This window comes from Bos mutus, chromosome 19, assembly GCF_027580195.1.
Source record: "Bos mutus isolate GX-2022 chromosome 19, NWIPB_WYAK_1.1, whole genome shotgun sequence".
Taxonomy (NCBI): domain Eukaryota; kingdom Metazoa; phylum Chordata; class Mammalia; order Artiodactyla; family Bovidae; genus Bos; species Bos mutus.
In genome coordinates, this window is record NC_091635.1 from 36,380,229 (window position 1) to 36,403,354 (window position 23,126).

The 23,126-nt window shown below is 46.0% G+C and overlaps 1 protein-coding gene and 4 non-coding genes across 5 annotated transcripts in view; 4 read left to right on the forward strand and 1 right to left on the reverse strand.

Annotated features, from left to right (window-relative positions):
* FOXK2 (forkhead box K2) overlaps positions 1–3,484 on the reverse strand; it is a 53,059-nt gene extending 49,575 nt beyond the window's left edge. Inside the window, exon 1 of the mRNA XM_070390121.1 lies at positions 3,025–3,484. Within this exon, the coding sequence (XP_070246222.1) occupies positions 3,025–3,437 (413 nt within the window). The 5' untranslated portion in view covers positions 3,438–3,484. The remainder of the gene's footprint in view (positions 1–3,024) is intronic.
* A 3,419-nt stretch (positions 3,485–6,903) lies between these two features.
* TRNAG-CCC (transfer RNA glycine (anticodon CCC)) lies at positions 6,904–6,976 on the forward strand. The gene has a single exon. It is a non-coding gene; the product is annotated as a tRNA-Gly (tRNA).
* Positions 6,977–13,852: 6,876 nt separating this feature from the next.
* Positions 13,853–14,922, forward strand: LOC102277442 (2-iminobutanoate/2-iminopropanoate deaminase). The gene has a single exon (XR_001351844.2). It is a non-coding gene; the product is annotated as a 2-iminobutanoate/2-iminopropanoate deaminase (transcript).
* Positions 14,923–21,647: 6,725 nt separating this feature from the next.
* On the forward strand, positions 21,648–21,719 carry TRNAM-CAU (transfer RNA methionine (anticodon CAU)). The gene has a single exon. It is a non-coding gene; the product is annotated as a tRNA-Met (tRNA).
* Positions 21,720–21,950: 231 nt separating this feature from the next.
* TRNAQ-UUG (transfer RNA glutamine (anticodon UUG)) lies at positions 21,951–22,022 on the forward strand. The gene has a single exon. It is a non-coding gene; the product is annotated as a tRNA-Gln (tRNA).
* The last annotated feature ends 1,104 nt before the right edge of the window (positions 22,023–23,126 follow it).

Below are 23,126 nucleotides of genomic sequence, written 5' to 3' on the forward strand. Positions count from 1 at the left end.
GCCCTGCATACTTGGTTGCAAATCAAGGATTTTTGGAAATTACTTTTCTTGTGGAAAACCACACGCTTGCAACTCTTCACGTGTTCAGCTTACTCCCCCTACCCCCAACACACCCACTCACACACCAGTCCACACTATGTATGGAACTTACAAACACCATGGAGAAGGTGTTTGTACTTAGATCTTATCCAAACCATTTAAAATACTCATGACAGCCAACACACAGGATCACAGGCCTCATCTTCCTCTATTGCTCCCAAATTAATATTTAGTATTTTAATAAAATAGTGAACCATACTTCAAGTCTAAACTGCTTATATACTCTTCTAAATTTTCTGTATATAAATTTTAAATACCATAAAGTGCAAATTCATTTTAAAGATGGAATAAAATTATTCAAATAAGAGACCATCCAGAGATTGTCATATTTTTAAAACTCCTCAGTGATTTTTCAATCCAGTAAGCAAGTCTGAAATAAGCAATAAGAATATTTCAACCTCGGGGGACTTCCCTAGTGATTCAGTGGTTAAGACTCCACATTTCCACTGCAGGGGGTACGGGTTTGACCCCTGGTCAGGGGAAACCAAGACCACTGCATACCTAGTCACTCTAAGTTACAGATGCTTTCAAATGAATACAATTTGATTTTTCAATGTTAAAAACATTTAGAACATAAAACTGACTTTAATTAAAAAAAAAAAAAATTTTTTTAACAGTTTGTCTGCATTTGGCTAGCACCAATCATCTTTACAGTTTCTTCCATTAACCTGTATCTGTTATCCCTTACACTAACAATTTAGAAATAAAGTGACGTGAAAGTCTTTCAGTCATGTCCGACTCTTTGCGACCCCATGGACTGTACAGTCCATGGAATTCTCCAGGCCAGAATACTGGAGTGGGTAACCTTTCCCTTCCAACCCAGGGATCAAACCCAGGTTTCCCTCATTGCAGGCGGATTCCTTACCAGCTGAGCTATGAGGGAAGCCCCAACAATTTAGAAATAATGCCTTACAAAAAGGGAGGTACTGCAAAATCCTAACAGTTACCTACTCATCTCACACTATAAAAATGCCAAAACCCCTTTCATGAAAAAACCCACTCCCCTCTGTCAGTATGGGCACAGGTTCCCAGGGCCATAAGAAGTCCAGGGCGGGTGGCAGCCTGGGTGGGCCATGGACTCTTCCCTGTGCAAGAGCAGGAGATAAAGGCCAGAGGCCTGACCTCTACCCCCACTGCCTTTCTTAATCATCTCATTTAAAGGCTCACTCCACCCCTCAAAAGTCTGAATTCTGCCTCCTCACAGAAAGTCCTGGAGAAGGCAATGGCACCCCACTCCAGTACTCCTGTCTGGAAAATCCCATGGATGGAGGAGCCTGGAAGGCTGCAGTCCATGGGGTCGCTGAGGGTCGGACACAACTGAGCAACTTCACTTTCACTTTTCACTTTCATGCACTGGAGAAGGAAATGGCAACCCACTCCAGTGTTCTTGCCTGGAGAATCCCAGGGATGGGGGAGCCTGGTGGGCTGCCGTCTATGGTGTCGCACAGAGTCGGACACGACTGAAGTGACTTAGCAGTAGCACAGAAAGTCCATTTATTTCCACGTTTGGTATGTCAACACAAATAAATGGTTCTGGTTGAATGGCAAAAATACAATTTTCTTTAAAAATCTCTAACTTCTTAGAGTAAAAATATAATAATACCCTTTGTTATGACACTAAGTTATTTGCAAAAAACAAAGTGCCTAACTAAGAAGCAGCTGTCAGACCCCTATCATTGATTTCAGGTGCTCTATAGCATAAATATACACAAACAGTATTCTAGTTTGAAAAATAACATTATTTGAAATGCTCCCATCAAGGTTTAAAGAATTAGCTGGTACAGCTTTCCAGGCTAAGCAGTAACACCACATGTGTACAAAAATCGAGGAATAAAGAAAGCAACAAATCTTACCCCATCTCCAACAACCAAAAGCAGTCAAAATTTTCAGTCTGTGGAAAAAGGTTCTGCTTAGAAACAATCTATAATTCCCTGAAGAATAATTACCATTTCCTAGACAGCAAGTTTGTTTTTCAAGTAGACTAAAGGCTAACCTCACAAAATCAGAGAACCAAGCTGAAATGCTCTGTAGTGGGACTGATAGTTCCCCACGAAGCTCACTTAATTACACTCTATATGACCTTATAATAATCTCTAAGTAATTAAATGATTTTCCAAAAAGTTATGTTGAAAGTACCTAGTTTTCCCAAAAATTTAGGGTTTAGCACAGATTTTTAAATTCATCATGCTTCTTCAAGAGCTTTCACTTTCTAGGCTACAAAAAACACAGTTAAGAAAAAGAAGTCCTTGGCAGCTTAAAAAACACAGGCTTGAAATAATACACTACTGAAAACAGGTAGAACAAAAAGTAACAGATAATCCATCATCAGTCAAAAACATACAGATTTTTGTTTTGGGCAGTTCCACCAACCAGACCAACGTTTCTAATCCACACTACCTAACATGCTAGTTATGAAAAATATCGTGCATATTCTCAGAACTGCACAGAGAACCCCAGAAAACCTCAGCCCACGTGGACAGCTGCCTGAGCCTCCAGCTTTGGGAAGGCGAGGGTGGGGGGTCCCGGGCTGGGATTGTAGTCTGCGCTTTGGCCGTGGGTACTAAGGATGAAGCCGGGACACTGGGGTCACGGACTGGGATCCTGCCAGGTTGATGGAATCAGGGTCTTGGTCTGATCGTAGGGAAGAACAAGCCCAGATATCGAGATCTAGGTCCTGGTTGTGGGAGGATGGACAAGGGCTCGGGGTCGGAATGAGGTTTAGAGTCTCTGGGTTCTGACTGTGCCCTACTGGTGGCTAGGACTAGGCGAGGTTCGCTGGCGGGGGGCTGAGTCCCTCCCGGTAGTGGGTAGGGGTAGGGGATCGTGGGTCAGAGTGGATTGAGAGTCGGTAGTCGGGGTCCGAGTCCCGCCGGCCAGGCCGCACCCCCGCCTGCGTCCCCAGGCCCTGGCCCTGGCCCCACTCACACGCGCGGCAGCTGCAGCGGCGGCGCCCCGCGCCTTTGGAACACCCCGTCCACGAACACGCCGTTCTTGCCGAGGCAGCGCAGGTAGAAATCGCCGCCCGCGTCGGGCCCGGGCTGCGCCGACGGCTCCGGGGCCGCCCCGCCATGGCCGCCACCGCCCGGGGGCGTGAAGATCTCGAGGTGGCGCCGCGAGATGAAGCTCGAGTGGCCCATGCTCACGTCCACGGAGCCCTGCGACGAGTTGCGCCCGATGGTCACCGAGCGCTTCTTCATCAGGTACTCGAACTCGCGGCCCTCGAGGCGCGCCACGGCCCAGCCGCCCGGCGGCGACCCGCCGCCCGCGCCCCCGCCACCCCCGGCCCCGCCGCCCGCGGGAGGCCCCCCCGCGCCCGGGAGCGCCGCGGCCGCCGCCATGGGCCTGCGAGGGCCCGGGCCGCCTTCCCGCGCCGCCACGGAGCTGAGGGCCGAGCGAGGCCGCCGGCCGGCGAGCGACGAGCGGCGGCGAGGGGCGGGACACGCGCGGCGCGCCGCGGGCCGGCGCCGGGCCGGTGACTGACGGCCGCGCCCGCCTATAGGGGCGGTGCACGGCAGTGGGGCTACCGGCGGCCGACCAATAGCGAGGCACGCCGGCCGTGCGCTTGCACGTCGGCCGCGGCGCCCGACGCAGGCGCGGCTCCGGGCGGTCTGGAAAACCCGGGATGGAACACGGAGGCCGCGGAGCCGACGCGCGGCACCGCAGCGCGCAGTGCCGCGCGTGGGGCGGAGGCGGGAGCCGGGCTGGGGTCAAGGTCGGCGCGGGCAAGCGGTGGGGGCCCGCATGCGCCTCACCAGGCCCAGCGCTTTGCAGCTGCTGTCACGCGCGCACACTCAGGCTTGGCCGGAGCCTGCCGCGTGCTGGCAGCTGAAATCCAGGCGTTTCCACGGTTGCAGTAGCTGTGAGATCCCAGCGTGAGTGTCTGCGGGGTGGTGGGGAGGGGGAGGGGTGAGGGTCCGCAGGGAGGAGGATGGGGAGGGTCCACGGGGGCGCGGGAAGGGATACGGGGAGGGGTGCAAGGGCGCGGACCAGCATCCGGGATGCCAAGGGCGCGGTGGGAGCGGGAAGCCTCGAGGGCCGCAGATCGGCTCCGCTCGCAGAGCCAGGCGCTTGGGGTTCTCTGTGTAACAACCCATTCTAAAGAAATGGAAATTAACGTATCCCTCTGAATTCGACATCTGCCTGTCTCATTGCCGTAGATGTGTTTGTGGTTATAGTACAAACCCTTGGGGGTTCACACTGCTTTGAGCCATAAGTGTGGCAGAGTATCCTAGACAGAAGAAATGTTGTTTTCGTTAAAGTCTCATACTTGGGAGAGATTTTAGGTTGTGATGAGACAAGAATGGAAATAATAAGGGGGAAACCTTTCATTCACAAACAAAGCACAATTGATCCAAAGAAAGAGCATCCCATCAAGTATAACTGACCTGAGTTCGGAGTTTGTGCTGCGTGCTGTTGAACTTACCTAAGGCCGCTCACTAGAAACGTTCACTTGCTTTTCTTTTTTTTTTCCATCAACAGAGAGTATCCACGTCATGCAGGGAACCCAAGCCAGACGGTAAAAAGAGGGTGAGCTTGTCCCATTGCACTGATGTGTCTCAAGGATATCCCTACTATGTAGACATAAACCTCCTTGATGAAAAGATGGACAGTGCCCGGCAAGTGGAAATGGTAACTACCGCATGGTTCTGAGAAGTAAAGCGATTACAGACACTGGCTCCAGATCAGAGGGGGCTTGCACCATCCATTCCAAGTGCTCGGTGAACACCTGCTGGGTACCAGGCACAGGACAGGGTTGGACAGAGAACAGTAAGCAGACCCCGGCTGCCACGTTCCAGCCTGTGTGAAAGAAGGACCATTGAGATGTGAAAGAACACCCATTGAGATGGAGGAGCAGCACCCAGGAGATGCTCTCAGGGTCTGGCCGCATTGCTGCTCTTTACATTGAGCCGCGGAAGGAAGAGATGTGAAGGAGACATACCCGAACCAGGGCTTCCAAAGCTTTGTTCTTTCATCCAGGGGCTGTGTCCATGCCGGACACAAGTGCCGGAAGAGAGCACGACCACAGGCCCCCTGCCTGGTGAGGCTTATGGAGGAGCCACAGTGCACGCACGAGCACTTAGAGGCACAGCCAGGGAGCAGCACAGAGAGCAGAGTGAGGGGACGAAGAGGCAGGCAGGAGGGTGGGGGGGGCGGACACCTCTGACCTGAGGCCTGAGGGACGTGACCTCTGGGCAAAGATTAAGGGCAGCAGCCCAGAGGTGGGAGGAGGCCCCTGCATGAGGGGAGAGACAGCCAGGGAGCCGTTCAGAGGCTGCTGCTCCACGAGGCCACATTCTCAGTTTCCTTACCTGCAAAAGGGGCCCCGCACTGGCTGCTCTCATAAGCCTCTTCCAGCTCAAACCCTCCATTCTGAGGGGGCTCTGGGGCTACCCCTCTTGAAAACCCTCTTTCTAGAAGAAAAGATTCGAATAAGGCCTGACACTTCCAGTGTTTCTATCCGAGCTGTCCTGACAGGGGAAAGTGCTATCAGAATTGTCTGTGATTCGGTCAGTAAACCCTCCTGCAGCTTCTCTGCATGCCAGGTACGTCTCTAAGGACTGTCTCGATACTGGCTCGGGCCATCCTCACGATACACCTCTGACTGACAGAAGCTCTGACTGCCTGCGTATTACTCCTAGGAGGCAGAGAGGTTGACTAACTTGCCCATGTCAACAGAGCCAGTCTGCCCTTCATTACTTCACTGGAGAAACAAAAACAAGGCTTTCTGTGTGCCCTTCACAATAGAGACGATGCGTACTGGCAATAAAATAATCATGAACTTTGATACTCTTTAAGAAACAAAAATTCAGAGTACTCACCAGCACTGGAACTGGTTTCTAACAGAATAATATGAACAATTTGTGATGAGAAGTCCTGTGATCTTGAGAATGTAACACCGGGTTTCATAACTTTTCCTACGGAAAAGCCTTCAGAAGCTCATGGTTAGACACCAGAGGGAAGCCAGACCCAGCAGTCTGTTTCCTCCCTGTCCAGCTCCTGCCCAACTTTCCCAATTCTTCCCACTACTCCCAGGTGGCCTGGAGGACCTGTGCCCACCAGTCCCTTGGCACTGCCTGCATCCAGCTCTACCCTAACCGCCACTTGCCCGTTGATCCCTGCATTCCACCTTTGTTCATCAGCTGCCTGTACCCAGCACCCTCCCCCCACCTATCCAGTTCCTGCTTCTTGCACAAAGTATTCCAGTGCTGAGGCAACTCTGCTAGGCTCTCCAGGGCCCCAGACTTCCTACCTTGTGTTCTCTGACAATTAATAACATACTGCCTCCCTTGTATCCTTACTTACTTTCTGTACTGTTACTTTTCATGAGTTTGTGGTATATGCCTTGTCTCCCTGACTCTGTTACTGCAGACCTTGAGCTGTATGTCTGACTCACTCCCAGTGATGGGCACTCAGCACGAAGCTGCCTCGGGAAATCAGGCCACTCCATCCATCTGACTGGGCTGCTGGGCGCCGCTTTCATCTCTGTCTTTGGCTGGGGGTAGGCTGTCCATCTGTACAAGATGGAAACAGCACTTTGAACTGCATGGAAAAAATGTACAGAGAGGAGACAAATACTCTTGGCCAAGCTTTCAGAGGAAATATAAGGTATGTTCATTAAAATATGTCCCTGATGATAATCAGCACTGGAAATTCAAAAGGTGTTACCTTGAATAAATGTTATTTTTCACATTTCTGACTGTCTTCTTTATAAAAAATACAAATACTATGGAGTAAATTTCATATTACCATAAGCGTTTTGCTACCCAGGATTCTGAGATGAATGAAATATTCTATTTGGGGACTTCCCTGGTGGTCCAGTGGTTAAGACTCTGTGCTCCCAATGCTGGGGGCCTGGGTTCCATCCCCAGTCAGGGAACTAGATCCCACGTGCCACAACTATGACCCAGCACAGCCAAATAAGTAAATAATTTTAAAAAATATTCCATTTGATCAAACACCCTTGACTCTGAGGCAGGAATATGGTTGTTCTTATGTTCCTATCTCAGCATCACAGTAGCAAGCAGGTAGTAGGTATTCCATATATTTGTCAAACCATAGAGCTGAATTGAGGTCCACTTGGTAGAGAGACTGAAATTTATCATGATGATATCACTTCTATGTGGAACCTAATATGTGACAGAAATGAACGTACCTGTGAAACAGAGTCACAGACATAGAAAACAGACTTGTGGCTGCCAAGGGGGAGGGAGGGTGGGGAGGGGAGGGCTAGGAGTTTGTGATTAGCAGATGCACACTATTATATATAGGATGGATAAACAACAAGGTCCCACTGTACAGTCTGGGGAACTATATTCAATACCCTGTAATAAACCATAACGGGAAAGAATAGGAAAAAGAATGTATGTCTCTATATAACTGAATTACTTTGCTGTACAGTAGAAATTAACACAATGTTGTAAATCAATTATATATACTTCAGTAAAATAAAACAAATGTATCATATGACTGTGAAGTTTCAAATAATTATGATGCAATCACAACAACCTGACATTAAAACCTTACATGTATTTTCTTGACAATTCAGGAGCCATTTCACGATCTCATGGCGCCTATCATCATGATTATGAATACTGTTTTTTTCACTGCCATGCTCTACGCAGAGAAAAGAAAAAGAAAGTGAAAGTCACTCAGTTGTGTCCAACTCTTTGTGACCCCATGGGCTATACAGTCCATGGAATGGGGATCTTCCCTACCCAGGGATCGAACCCAGGCCTCCTGCATTGCAGATGGATTCTTTACTAGCTGAGCGACCAGGGAAACCTAAGAATACCAGAATGGCTAGCCTATTCCTTCTCCATGGGATCTTCCTGACCCAGGGATTAAACCAGGCATCTCTTGCATTACAGGCAGATTCTTTACTAGCTGAGCTATCAGGGAAGCCCCTATATGCAGAGAAGAACCTGCCAACTTGAAGGTCATCCTGATTGGTTTAGTTAACTGTATTGGTACAGATCACTAAACAAAAGTAATGTATTCTTTAATATTGATTTGCTAAGTTTGTTACATAGCCTGGTCTATAGAATCTATATTATTCCACTCAAATCCCTAGTTGGCTTGCTTGTAGGAATGGACAAGCTGATTCTGATATTCATTAAGAGGTGCAAAGGATCAAGATGATCTTGAAAAAGAAGAACTAAGTTTGAAGGATTTATGGCTATATTAATACAAATTAAAATAAAGCTGTAGTAACCAAGTGAATATAACGTGCCTTTTCTAATTCAGCTTTTAACAAAAAGCTAATAAAATACAGTATAGCTATAGTTTTTCAAATCAACATAAAGCTATACTAATCAAAATTGTGTGGCATTGGTGTAAGAGTAGACAGACCAGTGGAACACAATACAAAGTCCAGAAACAGACCTCCACATATGCAATTAATTGGTTTTAACAGAGGTGCCGAAGTTGCTCTGTAGGGAAAGGGCAGTGTGATGTAATAAATATATACTTGGTCTCTGCCCCTGGTTCCTGACACAGAGCTGTTAAATCTCTTGGAATTTCCTGAGTATAGGAGCATCTTTTGTTGTCATGAGGCAACTCTGGACGAGCTCATGGATGGGGGCTGGTCACCAGAAAGACTGTGCCAGCGTTAGATGCCAAAGTTTTAGCCCCACCACTATCCTCTGGGAGAGGGACTGAAGATTGTTAATCAAAGATGATTGTATGATGAAACTTCCATAAAAGTCTAAATTATGGGATTCAGAGAGCTCCCAGGTCAGTGAATACATGCATGTGAGAGGGGTACTCTGATCCCACACGGGCAGAAGCTCCATTGAAGCCCCTTCTGGGCTGTATCCCTTGTATCTCCTCATCTGGCTGTTGAGCTATATCCTTTAGAATGTCCTCTATAATAAATCCATCAACATAACTATTTCGCTGGGCTTTGTGAGCCATTTTATCAAATTATTGAACTTGAGGGGGTCATGGGAACGCCTGTTTGTAGCCACGCGGGATAGAAGTGTTTAAGTATGGGGACCCTGTGGGCCTACTACTTACAATTGGTGTCTGAAGTGGGGGCAATCTTGTGGGATGGGGCCCTCAACCTCTGGGGCCTGCAGTAACTCCAGGTAGTTCCTGTGAGAACTGAATTAAATTGTACGTAGCCCACCTGGCGTCCACAGAGAACTGGAAATTACTTGGTATGGAAAATCCACACATCTGGTGTCCGAAGTGTTGTGTGTAGGGAAAGTTTTTCTTTAGGAAGTCTACTCAATAAACTGCTGGAATAACTGGATATCTGAATGATCATCATAATCAGAAATGAGAAATCTGACCTGTATCTTTCACCATACAGAAAAATTAATTTGAGATAGATCATAGAGCTGTACGTAAAAGCTGAAACTATCAAGCTTCCGAAAAGGAAACGAAACTATCTTTGTGTCTTTTGGGTTGCAGGACCCCAAAAGTGAAGACCATAAAAGGAAAAAAATGGATAAAAGTTATGAAAAAATAAATAGGCAAGAGTCTTTGAACAACTACTTCATAAGAGAAGACATATGAATGATCCATATACTCAAGGAGAGATGTTTGATATCACTAGTCATCAGGGAAATGCAAATTAAAACCATAAAAATACTGGAAGAATGGCGAAAATTAATAAAACCAACCTTACCAAGTGTAGGCAACGGTGTGAAGCAATGCAAACTCTCCTACACTGTCAGTGGTGATAAGGTGGTACCATCACTGCAAAATAGTCTGGCAGCTTCTTATTACCTTAAGACTCTGAGTTTGCAATGCAAGGGGCACAGATTCAATCCCTGGTTAGAAAGTAAGATTCCACCTGCCACACGGAGTGGCCAAAAAACAAGTTTTTAAAAAACGAGACATGCTTATTACCGTTTTTTATTATGGTAGAGGGCAGAATCCTAAGCAGTGGGAGTAGCTCATGTGAACATTCTGAGTGAGTGTTGTTCTGGGCCTTTCCTGGTGAGTAGGCGGAAGATCAACTCTGATCATTTTCCTTATTAATACATAAAGTATTGATTAATTAATTAGAGAATGAACGATAAAGAATTATAAAGTGAAGAAGAAAATGTTAGTCACTCAGCTGTGTCTGACTCTTTGTGACCCTGTGGGCTACAGGCCTGTCCATGGAATTCTCCGGGCAATAATACTGGAGTGGGTTGCCATTCCCTTCTCCAGGGGATCTTCCTGACCTGATCTTCCTTCCTGATCACAGGGAAAGGCCCAGAACAACACTCACTCAGCTGTTCACATGAGTTACTCCCACTTACTAGGATTCTGCCCTTTTCCATAATAAAAAAGAATAATAAACATGTCTCACCTTTTTAACTTTTTTTTTTTTTCACACCCGGGATTGAACCCGGGTCTCCTGCATTGCAGGCACATTCTTTACCGTCTGAGCCACCAAGGAAGAGAATGAATGATAAAGAATGATAAAGTGCCCACGCCCCCTGCATTGGAAGCTCAGAGTCTTAACCACTGGACCACTAGGGAAGTCCCACGTGTCTCACTTTCATAATGGCAATTTTAAAATGCAGTTAAGGTTGGCAAACATAAGTAGATCACTTAAAAATTGGTAAAATGTTTTAAACTCCATTTGATTTTTGGAAAGAATGAGTTTTATAGGTGAATACTACATTCCTAGTCGAATTTCATTCATTATCAAAAGCTTCAGAGATAAATCTTATAACACCAATTTAAAAAATACTGAAAATACCCTTCAATTTACTGATATTGGCTGGAAAGTATGTTTCCAATCCTCCACCACCAAAAGCTCTTCTCCAGAGACCTCCCGTAGGTGATTTGGAAACTGGTGGGGCTGTATTAATACTTTATGTATTAATTATTAATCCCTATTAATACATAAAGTCCTACACACACACACCACAGACCCCGACCACATAAGTGTAGCTCTAGCCATTCCCCCCCCCCAGGTATTGCCCAAGAGAGAAGAATGCAGATGCCTGCAAAATTGCTTATTTAAGAATGTTCATAACAGCTCTATTCATAATAACCAAAGTGAAAGTGAAGTTGCTCAGTCATGTCCGACTCTTTGCGACCCCATGGACGGTAGCCTACCACGTTCCTCTGTCCATGGGATTTTCGGGGCAAGAACACTGGAGTGGGTTGCCATTTCTTTCTCCAGGAGATCTTCCCGACCCAGGGATTGAACTCAGGTCTCCCACATTGTGGGCAGACACTTAACCATCTGAGCCACCAGGGAAGTCAGGCTCAAACACCCAAGTGCCTTCAACAGGCACATAAGAAACAAATGGAGGGGCTGAGCACAGCGGGACGGGCGCCTCCCGGGTTCCAGGGAGGCGGGCAGGCTCTCTTGAGCCCTTTTGTGCTTCCTCGTATCAGCATTTTGTGGAAAGTGTTTTGAGTTTCCACCGATCAGATCAGATCAGATCAGTTGCTCAGTCGTGTCCGACTCTCTGCGACCCCATGAATCACAGCACGCCAGGCCTCCCTGTCCATCACCAACTCCCGGAGTTCACTCAGACTCAAGTCCATCGAGTCAGTGATGCCATCCAGCCATCTCATCCTCTGGTGTCCCCTTCTCCTCCTGCCCCCAATCCCTCCCTGCATCAGAGTCTTTTCCAATGAGTCAACTCTTCGCATGAGGTGGCCAAAGTACTGGAGTTTCAGCTTCAGCATCATTCCTTCCAAAGAAATCCCAGGGCTGATCTCCTTCAGAATGGACTGGTTGGATCTCCTTGCAGTCCAAGGGACTCTCAAGACTCTTCTCCAACACCACAGTTCAAAAGCTTCAATTCTTTGCAGTCCAAGGGACTCTCAAGAGTCTTCTCCAACACCACAGTTCAAAAGCATCAATTCTTTGGCGCTCAGCCTTCTTCACAGTCCAACTCTCACATCCATACATGACCACAGGAAAAACCATAGCCTTGACTAAACAAACTTTTGTTGGCAAAGTAATGTCTCTGCATTTGAATATGCTATCTAGGTTGGTCATAACTTTCCTTCCAAGGAGTAAGTGTCTTTTAATTTCATGGCTGCAGTCACCATCTGCAGTGATTTTGGAGCCCAGAAAAATAAAGTCTGACACTGTTTCCACCGTTTCCCCATCTATTTCCCATGAAGTGATGGGACCAGATGCCATGATCTTCGTTTTCTGAATGTTGAGCTTTAAGCCAACTTTTTCACTCTCCTCTTTCATCAAGAGGCTTTTGAGTTCCTCTTCACTTTCTGCCATAAGGGTGGTGTCATCTGCATATCCGAGGTTATTGATATTTCTCCCAGCAATCTTGATTCCAGCTTGTGTTTCTTCCAGTCCAGCGTTTCTCATGATGTACTCTGCATGTAAGTTAAATAAACAGGGTAACGATATACAGCCTTGACGTACTCCTTTTCCTGTTTGGAACCAGTCTGTTGTTCCATGTCCAGTTCTAACTGTTGTTTCCTAACCTGCATACAGATTTCTTAAGAGGCAGGTCAGGTGGTCTGGTATTCCCATCTCTTTCGGAATTTTCCACAGTTTATTGTGATCCACACAGTCAAAGGCTTTGGCATGGTCAGTAAAGCAGAAATAGATGTTTTTCTGGAACTCTCTTGCTTTTTCCATGATCCAGCAGATGTTGGCAATTTGATCTCTGGTTCCTCTTCCTTTTCTAAAACCAGCTTGAACATCAGGAAGTTCACGGTTCACATATTGCTGAAGCCTGGCTTGGAGAATTTTGAGCATTACTTTACTAGTGTGTGAGATGAGTGCAATTGTGCGGTAGTTTGAGCATTCTTTGGCATTGCCTTTCTTTGGGATTGGAATGAAAACTGACCTTTTCCAGTCCTGTGGCCACTGCTGAGTTTTCCAAATTTGCTAGCATATTGAGTGCAGCTCTTTCACAGCATCATCTTTCAGGATTTGGAATAGCTCAACTGGAATTCTATCACCTCCACTAGCTTTGTTCGTAATGATGCTTTCTAAGGCCCACTTGACTTCACATTCCAGGATGTCTGGCTCTAGGTCAGTGATCACACCATCGTGATCATCTGGGTCGTGAAGAATCTTTTTGTACAGTTCTTCTGTGTATTCTTGCCATCTCTTCTTAATATCTTCTGCTTCTGTTAGGTCCATACCATTTCTGTCCTTTATTGAGCCCATCTTTGCATGAAATGTTCCTTTGGTATCTCTGATTTTCTTGAAGAGATCCCTAGTCTTTCCCATTCTGTTGTGTTCCTCTATTTCTTTGCATTGATCGCTGAAGAAGGCTTTCTTATCTCTTCTTGCTATTCTTTGGAACTCTGCATTCAGATTTATATCTTTCCTTTTCTCCTTTGCTTTTCGCTTCTCTTCTTTTCACAGCTATTTGTAAGGCCTCTCCCGACAGCCATTTTGCTTTTTTGCATTTCTTTTCCATGGGGATGGTCTTGATCCCTGTCTCCTGTACAATGTCACGAACCTCATTCTATAGTGCATCAGGCACTCTATATATCAGATCTAGGCCCTTCAATCTATTTCTCACTTCCACTGTATAATCATAAGGGATTTGATTTAGGTCATACCTGAATGGTCTCGTGGTTTTTCCCTACTTTCTTCAATTTAAGTCTGAATTTGGCAGTAAGGAGTTCATGGTCTGAGCCACACGGTTGTTCAAATAGAGCAAAGCTGGAAGTGTGGTGTCTTCAGACCTGGACATTCCAGGTGCAGGAATTTACAAGTTACCAGCACAGTTGTGCTTGGTTGATTCCTGCAGGGTTCAAAATGGAAATTCACATAGTTCTGTAATGTACATCAGTGGCAGCCGGCTGAATATACTAGGACACCCACACATTAAAGAAATGAAGGGGAGGTGAAGAGCAAGCGAGAACCGAGTTCTGCATAGTTGTTTCCAAGGGGCAGCAAGGGAAAAGGGTTAACCATGTTGTTTCTGGTCAGAAAGATAATCAGCACCGCGAAAGCCCCCGCGGCCATTGGTCCCTACAGTCAGGCTGTGTTAGTCGACAGGACCATTTACATTTCAGGACAACTAGGCATGGACCCTGCAAGTGGACAGCTTGTGCCAGGAGGGGTGGCAGAAGAGGCTAAACAGGCTCGTACAAACATAAGTGAAATTCTGAAAGCAGCAGGCTGTGACTTCACGAATGTAGTAAAAGCAACTGTTTTGCTGACTGACATAAATGACTTCAGTACTGTCAACAATGTCTACAAACAATATTTCCAGAGTAGTTTTCCTGCGAGAGCTGCTTACCAGGTTGCTGCTTTGCCCAAACGAGGCCGTGTTGAGATTGAAGCAATAGCTGTGCAAGGACCTCTCACGACAGCATCACTCTAAGTGGGCCAAGTGTTATTTAGTCTGGAAATTTAATAGTATTTTTAAACTAATGGCTTAATCCTTGTTGGAAAGTGTAAGATTGAAATATCTAGAAATATGGAAATACCATATAATAAGGGAAACATGAATTGAAGATTAATGATGAATCTAGTTACTAATGTTACAAATTATACTTCTGTAACACTTGTATTGCTGGATGTGGGAAAACAGACATGCCTTACTGAGTTAACTCAGAAGAATAAAAGTAGAGAAATAACATAGGAAAGATGAGCACACCTAATTCAACTAAACCCTATTAATTTAATGATGTGAAGTATTTTATTATGTCAGATATGTGATTTTTGCTTGAATAAAATTAAAGCATTTAAATTTGAATGGCAGAGATAAAGGAGAAGAAACTGGACCAAATTTTATATAGATAATATTTTTCTAGTGGAAACAGCATGCAGATTTTCCTTGGTGTGATTCCATTTACTGATTTTTTTTAACAGTTTAATGTATGCATTAAATTACATTACCTAAATAAAAGTGAAGAAACCATGAAAAAAAAAAAAGAAATGAAGGGGTGACTCTGCCCAGGTGTGGTAATGGGGATGTGTGTGCCCCATAAGGCTGATCTACCACCTACTCACCAGGAAAGGCCCAGAACAACACTCACTCAGCTGCTCACGTGAGCTACTTCCGCTTATTAGGATTCTGCCCTTTTCCCTAATAAAAAAGAATAATAAACATGTCTCACTTTTTTTTAACTTTTTTTTTGCCGCACTGCACGGCATGTGGGATCTTAGTTTACCAACCAGGGATTGAACCCACGACCCCTACATTGGAAGCTCAGAGTCTTAACCACTGGACCACTAGAGGAGTCCCACATGTCTCACTAATGTAATTGCAATTTAAAATTACATTTTCATTAGAGCACTTAAAAGTTGGTAAATGTTTTAAACTCCATCTGACTTTTGGAAACTGAATTTTATAGGTGAAAAATAAACACATTCCTAGTTGAATTGCATTCTTTAAAAAAATGAGAGCTTCAGAGATAAATCTTATAATACCAATTTAAAAAAAAAATTCTGAAAATACCCTTAAACTTATTGATATTAACTGGACCTGAAAGTGCGTTTCTAATCCTCCTCCACCAAAATCTCTTCTCCAAAGACCTCCCTTAGGTGATTTGGAAACTGGGGGAGGCATGATCACTCTGTACGCCTGGGGGCAGAAAGCGGGTCTGTGGGTGTGTCCCTATGTAATTCTTCACACATATCATAGAAACCATCACATACTTGGCTATGTGTACACTACTTACCTCCTGGATTACGGCAATGGGCCCGGAAAGGCAGCCCTCAGAAGGTGCCCTGGGGCAGGTGGCCCTGCACAGGCTGTCCCCTATGCCTCTGTGTTCTAAGGCATATTTACCTAAGTTTGAGAAGAACACCAGGGACGGCCTGGAAGCAGGAGATGAAGGTATGAGGCGCATGCCCCTTGTAGTGACCAGTGTCCCAGGGCCAGCCAGGTCAGTTGTCTTAGCGTCATCTCCAGTCAAGGATGTTAGCGTCCCCCAAAACAGAAACATGGAAATGTGCAAAACACAGCAGGACAGAAAATTCAATAGCTAAAGGCTGTTTCTGAATAAAGGAGCTTCCGTTGCCTGGACTCGGGCCCCAGCTCCAGCCCCACTCCACCTGGGCTGTAGCTTCTCAGTGTTTGTCTAAGCATCCCTGGTCCTCTCATTGCCTGAGCTCTAAACCTCTGGGGAAATTTTGATTCATGGGTTACTCATCACCCATTCATGCATTCATTTTTTCATTCATTCATTCACTAGCTTGTCCACTCATCAAACATTCCTCATGCTGGGCCCAGTGCTGGATGCCCTGGCCCACAGGGAGCAAAGGGGACACAGGCCCTGCCTTCATCAGGCCAGGAAAGGGAGGCAGCCTTGATTCAGCACTCCTCACCTGGACCAGCAACCCAAACTTCCTCACACATAGCTCCTTCCCCGGGTTCCCCTCCCCTCACATGCTAACCAAGCCACCTGAATGGAAGACCCAGCTCCCATGGCGTCTCCATCAGCCACCCCAGCCCCCTGCCACACAGTGAGAACTGCTCCTCCCTTGGACCTGCTTTGTACCCACCTGGTTTCCATCTCACAGTCTGAGACAGTCATTATGTACATTATCCCAATAGGACTCTGAGCTTGGAGGTGGAGCTCCTGATTAGTGCTGGCCTGATGCAGAGTAAGTTTGGGAAAGTGACATAATGAGTGAATGATTATATTCCAATCAGTTACTGTCCACTGGCCCAGGCGGAAAACTTCTCTGAGCCTATGGATTGAAACACGGAGGACCAAGATGAAAACCTTGCCTCATCCTGCTGGCCCTGGGTTAGGGATAAGAAATTGAGAGGAAGCAGGCAGCAGCAGCAGGCAGTCAGAACATGAGCACAGAAGCTGATGCAACTCTTCTGTAGAGAATTCTGATGGCAAAAATCAAAGTTAAACATGTCAATTCAACATCAATGCAGAGCTACATCCACAGGAGACACTGTGCTTCATTTAGGAAATAAAAAGATGCGACACAAACCCTGGCTCTAACAAATCAAATACCACAATTGTTAAAAGTGGGCGAAGAAGATTTCTTGTGTTGGATAGTGAGCTACAGAGAAGTAAGGAGGGGCTGGAGGAAACCACGTGTTTCCGGACAAGAGCTGAAAACATCAGTATGAACTTGTTTCAACCTTCACATGACACAGCAAAAGGGCCTGAATAAATTCATTTTCCTGTGGTGGAACTCCTTACTCATTCACCACTAAATCACTGGATGTGGTATATGATTATTTCATTACATAGTCACGAAGCTCAGTACTTGTAGGGCCAATAAGAAATGTATTTGAGTTGAACTTGTAGTTGCCTTAAATTCAGATTAACTTCGTATACTTTTAAAGAATTACCCATCATATCAAAATTGAAACAGAAGGAAGTATCTTACTGGAAAGAAGGAAAAAAGGGGAAAAAAAACTAAAAGAAAAAGTCTGGCAGAAACTTCAAAATATCAAAAAGTATACCACAATGGCGGAGAAGGCAATGGCACCCCACTCCAGTACTCTTGCCTGGAAAATCCCATGGATGGAGGAGCCTGGAGGGCTACAGTCCATGGGGTTGCTAAGAGTCGGATACGACTGAGTGACTTCACTTTCACTTTTCACTTTCATGCAATGGAGGAGGAAATGGCAACCCACTCCAGTGTTCTTGCCTGGAGAATCCCAGGGACGGGGAAGCCTAGTGGGCTTCCATCTGTGGGGTCACACAGAGTTGGACATGACTGAAGCAACTTAGCAGCGGCAGCAGCAGCATACCATGATGGAAACTAAAAACTGTAATGATAAAAATCATGGAAGAATCATGATAGCCAAGAAAATATGGGTAATAAAAATGACAAAACAGATGAAAGGTATTATGAGAGTCAGAATATTTCTTAACAGGAAGAAAAAAAAAAAAACAAGGGAAAAAAAAAAAAGCAGAAGGAAGATGATGGTAACAGAAAGGAAAACCACAACCCTCTAGTCAGCAGGACACACCAGGTGGCCCCACCCACTGATTATATACTTCATTGATCACTGTGATGCTTCACTCAATAATTCCCTAAACTCTGTTTAATGAAAAATCCGTTTTTTTTTCAAAATTGTAATCCCATTTACAAAGAATCAAGGTACAATGGACGAAAAAGATGCTTCTTGAAACATTTTGAAAGAGTTATTTCTTAACAGGAAATCTGTTACATGATATTGGCTAGCCTATTCCAAGACTAAACATTGCCTGTATTGTTTTGCATTACAGTTTTCAACAAGACAGATATCACTTACATCAGACTTTCATTTTAGTGAATATCTTTAGAACCATCAAAACTCATGGACTGCGCACAGCATATAAGCATGCGTATTTGAATACTGTGTCTGACTCTGCAACCCCATGAACTGCAGCTAGCCAGGCTCCTCTGTCCATGGAATTTTCCAGGCAAGAGTACTGGAGTGGGTTGCCATTTCTTCCTCTAGGAGATCTTCCCCACCCAGGGGTCAAACCCTCCTCTCCTGTTGTCTCCTGGATTGGCAGGCAGAGTATCACTGAGTCCCCTGGGAAGTCCATGTTTGGCCACACAGGAATCACATGAACAGAGTAGGCTCCTTCCACAAGGAGGGCAGAAACACACCTGATCCAATTTAGATGAGTAAAGCAAACATGGAAAGCGCTTTCCATTTCTTCCTGATCTGACATGAAATACAGATCATGGAATACATGACACAAAGCTCCTAACAAGCCACTGTGAGGCCACTCCAGACACAGGATAGGTTTGGCCAAATCTGAGGGCAACCCTAAAAGAATAGTAACATTACCAAAGGAATGCAAGGCTAACAACCTTTTCCAAACTACTACTAAGAGCAAAATTTGATTAACCCCGCTCAAAAGTGAATTAACTGTTTATCCTGTACAAACAGTATTACCAAATCATTCCCATATGAAGGAGTAATTAAGGTCTGCATTTTAAAAACTGGAAAAAAAAATGAGGCGTTAGGCAATTAACTAGAGAAAAGCTTTGTGCTTTGCTTGGTTTGTGATATTAATCAGCTGTGTATAATTGACTTTTCTTATTATAATCAACATTCACCTTCGTATCTAATTTCGCATTCTTGTTAAAAAGGGAGCTCCAAACAGCACTAACTGGAGACCCCACCCATCCTGGGCCCTGCGGGGAGCGGGACACCTGGAGTCCGATCCGGAGCGCGCAGGGTCGAAACGGCCAGGGCCTCTGTCAGCGTGGCCCCGCGGAGGAGCAGCTCCAGAGGGCACGCTCTCTAACGTGCGGCCCTCAGGGTACCCTTACCCACGCCGCAAGGTGCGAAACGCACACATCCCACTGGGGAGCGCGGGAGCGCGGACGTCGCACGCAGACGGCCTCAGGACACGTGACTGCCAGTCCACGTGACCGCGCCCACATGACTGCTGGAGCCGCCGTGAGGTAGAAACCCGGTTCTGCCGAGACCGGGCGAGTTCCCGGCTGACTCCGCGGGCGGGCGGACGTCGTCTGCCGCTTCAGTCGCCGACAAGTGGAGCGGGTGCCGGGCTTGGCCGTGAGCCCAGGGTCCCGGGTCGACAGAGCTTTAGGCCGAAAGCGAGGCGGCCTCCTCCCGAGCGGGAACGGAGAGCTCCTTCGCTTTGCTCCTCCGCTCTCACTTCTCGGGTGTGGTGAGGAAATGCACAGGCGCTGTCTCACCTTTCTAGGGCACTGCCTCTGGGCGCTGAGGTACTGAAAAGAGAAATCCTTTCCCAAGAGCAGAATCCTGTCACTGTAAAGCCCCCTGGTTTGCCGGGAGCGGTGTTGTGTAGAGTGTGGTGAAGACAGTGGGGGTCCCGAAGGAAAAGCAGATTAAGTCCAGGGGCGGACTTAGGGTCTGTTCCGACGTGGCCTAGCTCTCAGGTGGCTGGCTGCCCGCTCTATCGGCAAGCGATATTGGAATGGAGGCTTGGTCACTATAACTTGTACGTGAGGGTCAGCCAAGGCAAGCTTGGTGGGAGACTGCATGTTGTCTCCTTCCCTGTCGCCACAGCCAGTTCAGTCTGACGGTGAAACATCAGCAGGATGGCTGAAAAGAGTCTGACAGACATCTGCAGACTAGCTAGGCAACCTAGGTCAGCCTTTCCCACAGTAGAGCCCTTTGGAAGAGGTTTCGCGTGGAACATGAATCTTCTCAAATTCTGCGCCCGTTCGGAGCAGTCCCTCCGCACACGTCATCAGAAAGCTCTTTGACCCGAATCCTCCAATCTGGTTTTGTCTAAGCCCTGCCCCCGGCATTGATAAGATGTGCGGCCCAGAGGCGTTGCCTTTGTCTTCTCCCAGTGGCTACCTTTTTCCCTCCGGATGTACCTATGTAGTTAGGTTTATCAGGCTCAAACAATATCCTAGACATCTTGGGCGTGATATCCCTTTGGAGGCTAAAAAATGATACAAATGAACTTATTTACAAGGCAGACACAGACTCATAGACATAGAATGAATGAATAAATTTATGAGAATGAATTTATGGTTACCAGAGGAGAAGGGACGGGGGAGGGATATTTAGGGAGTTAGGGATTGACATGTATGTGAAGTAAAGTCGCTCAGTCGTGTCCGACTCTTTGTGACCCCATGGACACCAGGCTCCTCCATCCATGGGATTTTCTAGGCAAGAGTACTGGAGTGGGCTGCCTTTTCCTTGTCCAGGGAACTTCCCGACCCAGGGATCGAACCCAGGTCTCCCGCATTGTAGACAGACGCTTTACCATCTGAACCACCAGGGAAACATGTATACGCTGCTATATTTAAAAGGGATAACCAACAAGGACCTACTACTGTTTAGCTCAGGAACTCTGCTCGGTATTATGTAACAACCTAAATGAGAAAAGAATTTGGAAAAATAGATACATGACTATGTATAAAAGAATCACTTTGAGGTATACCTGAAACTAGCACTATACTCTAACATAAAATAAGAAGTTAAAAAAAAAAAAGTTCCAGTCCTTTGATTGGTGTGGTGTTCAGAGTCTGGTCATAGAATTCCAGTAGTTTCAGTCTCTGTATTTCTTTTTCCTGATGATTCTGTTGGTGTGAGAAAGGAGACAGCTTACTATCTGCAACAGTAAGCTTCATGGACAGTTTTTACATGAAAAGTTTTCAACACAAATTCAAAGATTTCCCCCCCCCCCCAAAGGATTTATATTCAGGATATACTTGGGAGAACAATTTTTACCTCTTGGAAATGCAAAGTTATTTTTAATGTTTTCCTTCGAATTAGAAAGCTGAACAGCAAGATTTTGTAACACTTTAAGCAGTTTCATATGAAAGAAACAGTTTACTTGGCTATGGGGGAAGAAGTAGGTCAAGAGAAGAAACTGGATTAAAAGGAAAGTTAATGACAATTGGACATATTAGGAATCTTTCAAATGATGGAGAGAAATGCTGCTTTTGCTTTTTTCCGAGATCCAGCCAGCATCACTGCAATAGAGATCCTGCTACCATTGTCCAAGGACACTCTGGGTAAAGATTGTGCTGCTTGACTTTTACTAAACAGCAGAAAAGGACAGAAATTTCTCTGGGTAAGCAGTTGAGAGAGGGAGAGCAAAAATCCACTTTATTCATAAATGGACACTGGCAAGAGGGTCCTTCTCCAAGTCCGGTTTTGTCTGCTGATCTGTGCCCAGGGAAGCTTGGGGTAGTCAGAGACAGACTCAGGAAAGGAGTACATTACAGCAGAGTGGCGCAGCGGGAGCGTGCTGGGCCCATAACCCAGAGGTCGATGGATCGAAACCATCCTCTGCTATGAGCTCACATTTTTGCCTGCTATATAGCTTTTGGGTCCCCAGCTGTGGGACTAGGTTGGGCTGTGGACCCTGGTGTCCAGGAGTGGCAGCTAGTTCTATGGCGTCACCATCAGCACTCTGGACTCTGAATCCAGAGATGTCAAAATCTTAGTGGGAACTGTGTACCCCTCTTGTCCCATCCCAGGGGCACTTAGGCCAAGAGTGACCTGCAAGGGGACATAATGGCATATGGTTCTATGGTGTAATGGTTAGCACTCTGGACTTTGAATCCAGCGATCCGAGTTCAAATCTCGGTAGAACCTGTTTTGCCTGTGGCCATTTTTGTCTTCCCCTCTTGTGTCCCAGGCAGTGGGACACGGGGACATGATCTGGCACAGGACAGGCAGCAACTCTGAGACCCTGGTCCATCTGATCGCCAGTGCTCCCCTTCCCCCAGAAGCCACATTAGGGATGTCTTTGTTCTTTTTAATGTCCTCCCTGCCCAGTTTTTTTTTTTTTTTTTAAAGGAGACCAGGGGAGTTCCCCAGCAGTCCAGCTGCTGGGACTCTGCATTTTCACTGCTAAGGGCCCAGGTTTGATTCCCTGGTTAGCGAACTAGGATCCCACAGGTTGTGCCATGTGGCCAAAAAAATAAAAAGTAAAATAAAAAAGAGGCCAAAGGAGCGAATACTCTTGTCCTGAGATGGCTCATCATGCACTCTAATCTCTAGAATCCCACGTCAGGACAATTACTTAACCTTCTCCACTGACGAGCTTTCAGCGCAGGCTGTTTACTCTTCGTACACACACATAAAAGGGTCCTTTCAGGTACTGCCCACTGGGCACCTGGGTGGCTACTGTCATACAGAAGAACATCATGCCTCAAATTTTTCATGCAACGTGTAAGAAACGTCTATATAGATCTGATTTAAAAGCAAGTCTTTACAAGGAGACAGGAAGATAGTTTTTCCTTGAATAAATCCAAGTTTTCTGCGGCTTCAGTGTAGCTTTAGAAATACTAGTGCTGTGTCTCATACAATTCACTACTTGCATGACTCACTAAGAGTAACTACCCTTCACCCTTACAACTGTGCTTACAAGTTCTTTCATCAAGGTTTTGGAAACGTCCACGTAAAACTAATGTGGAACACTTCTTACAGGGACATGGGAAAGAAAATACTGTTTTTCTGTTAAAAAGCCAGGCTTTTCACAGCTTCGTAAGTAGTAGCCTTCAATGAGTGCCTGGTTCTTTATCCAATACCGTACACCTATGACTCAAAAACACCAAAGACCCCCCAAAAAAAAAATCCCCAAACACATGATTTATCCTTATTCAGAAAGTCCAGGGGCCTTTGCTCAAATTTGATGCCATGTCCCTGAACATCAGAGTTGAGGGTTCACTTGCTTTAGGAAGACTCTGTGCTTGC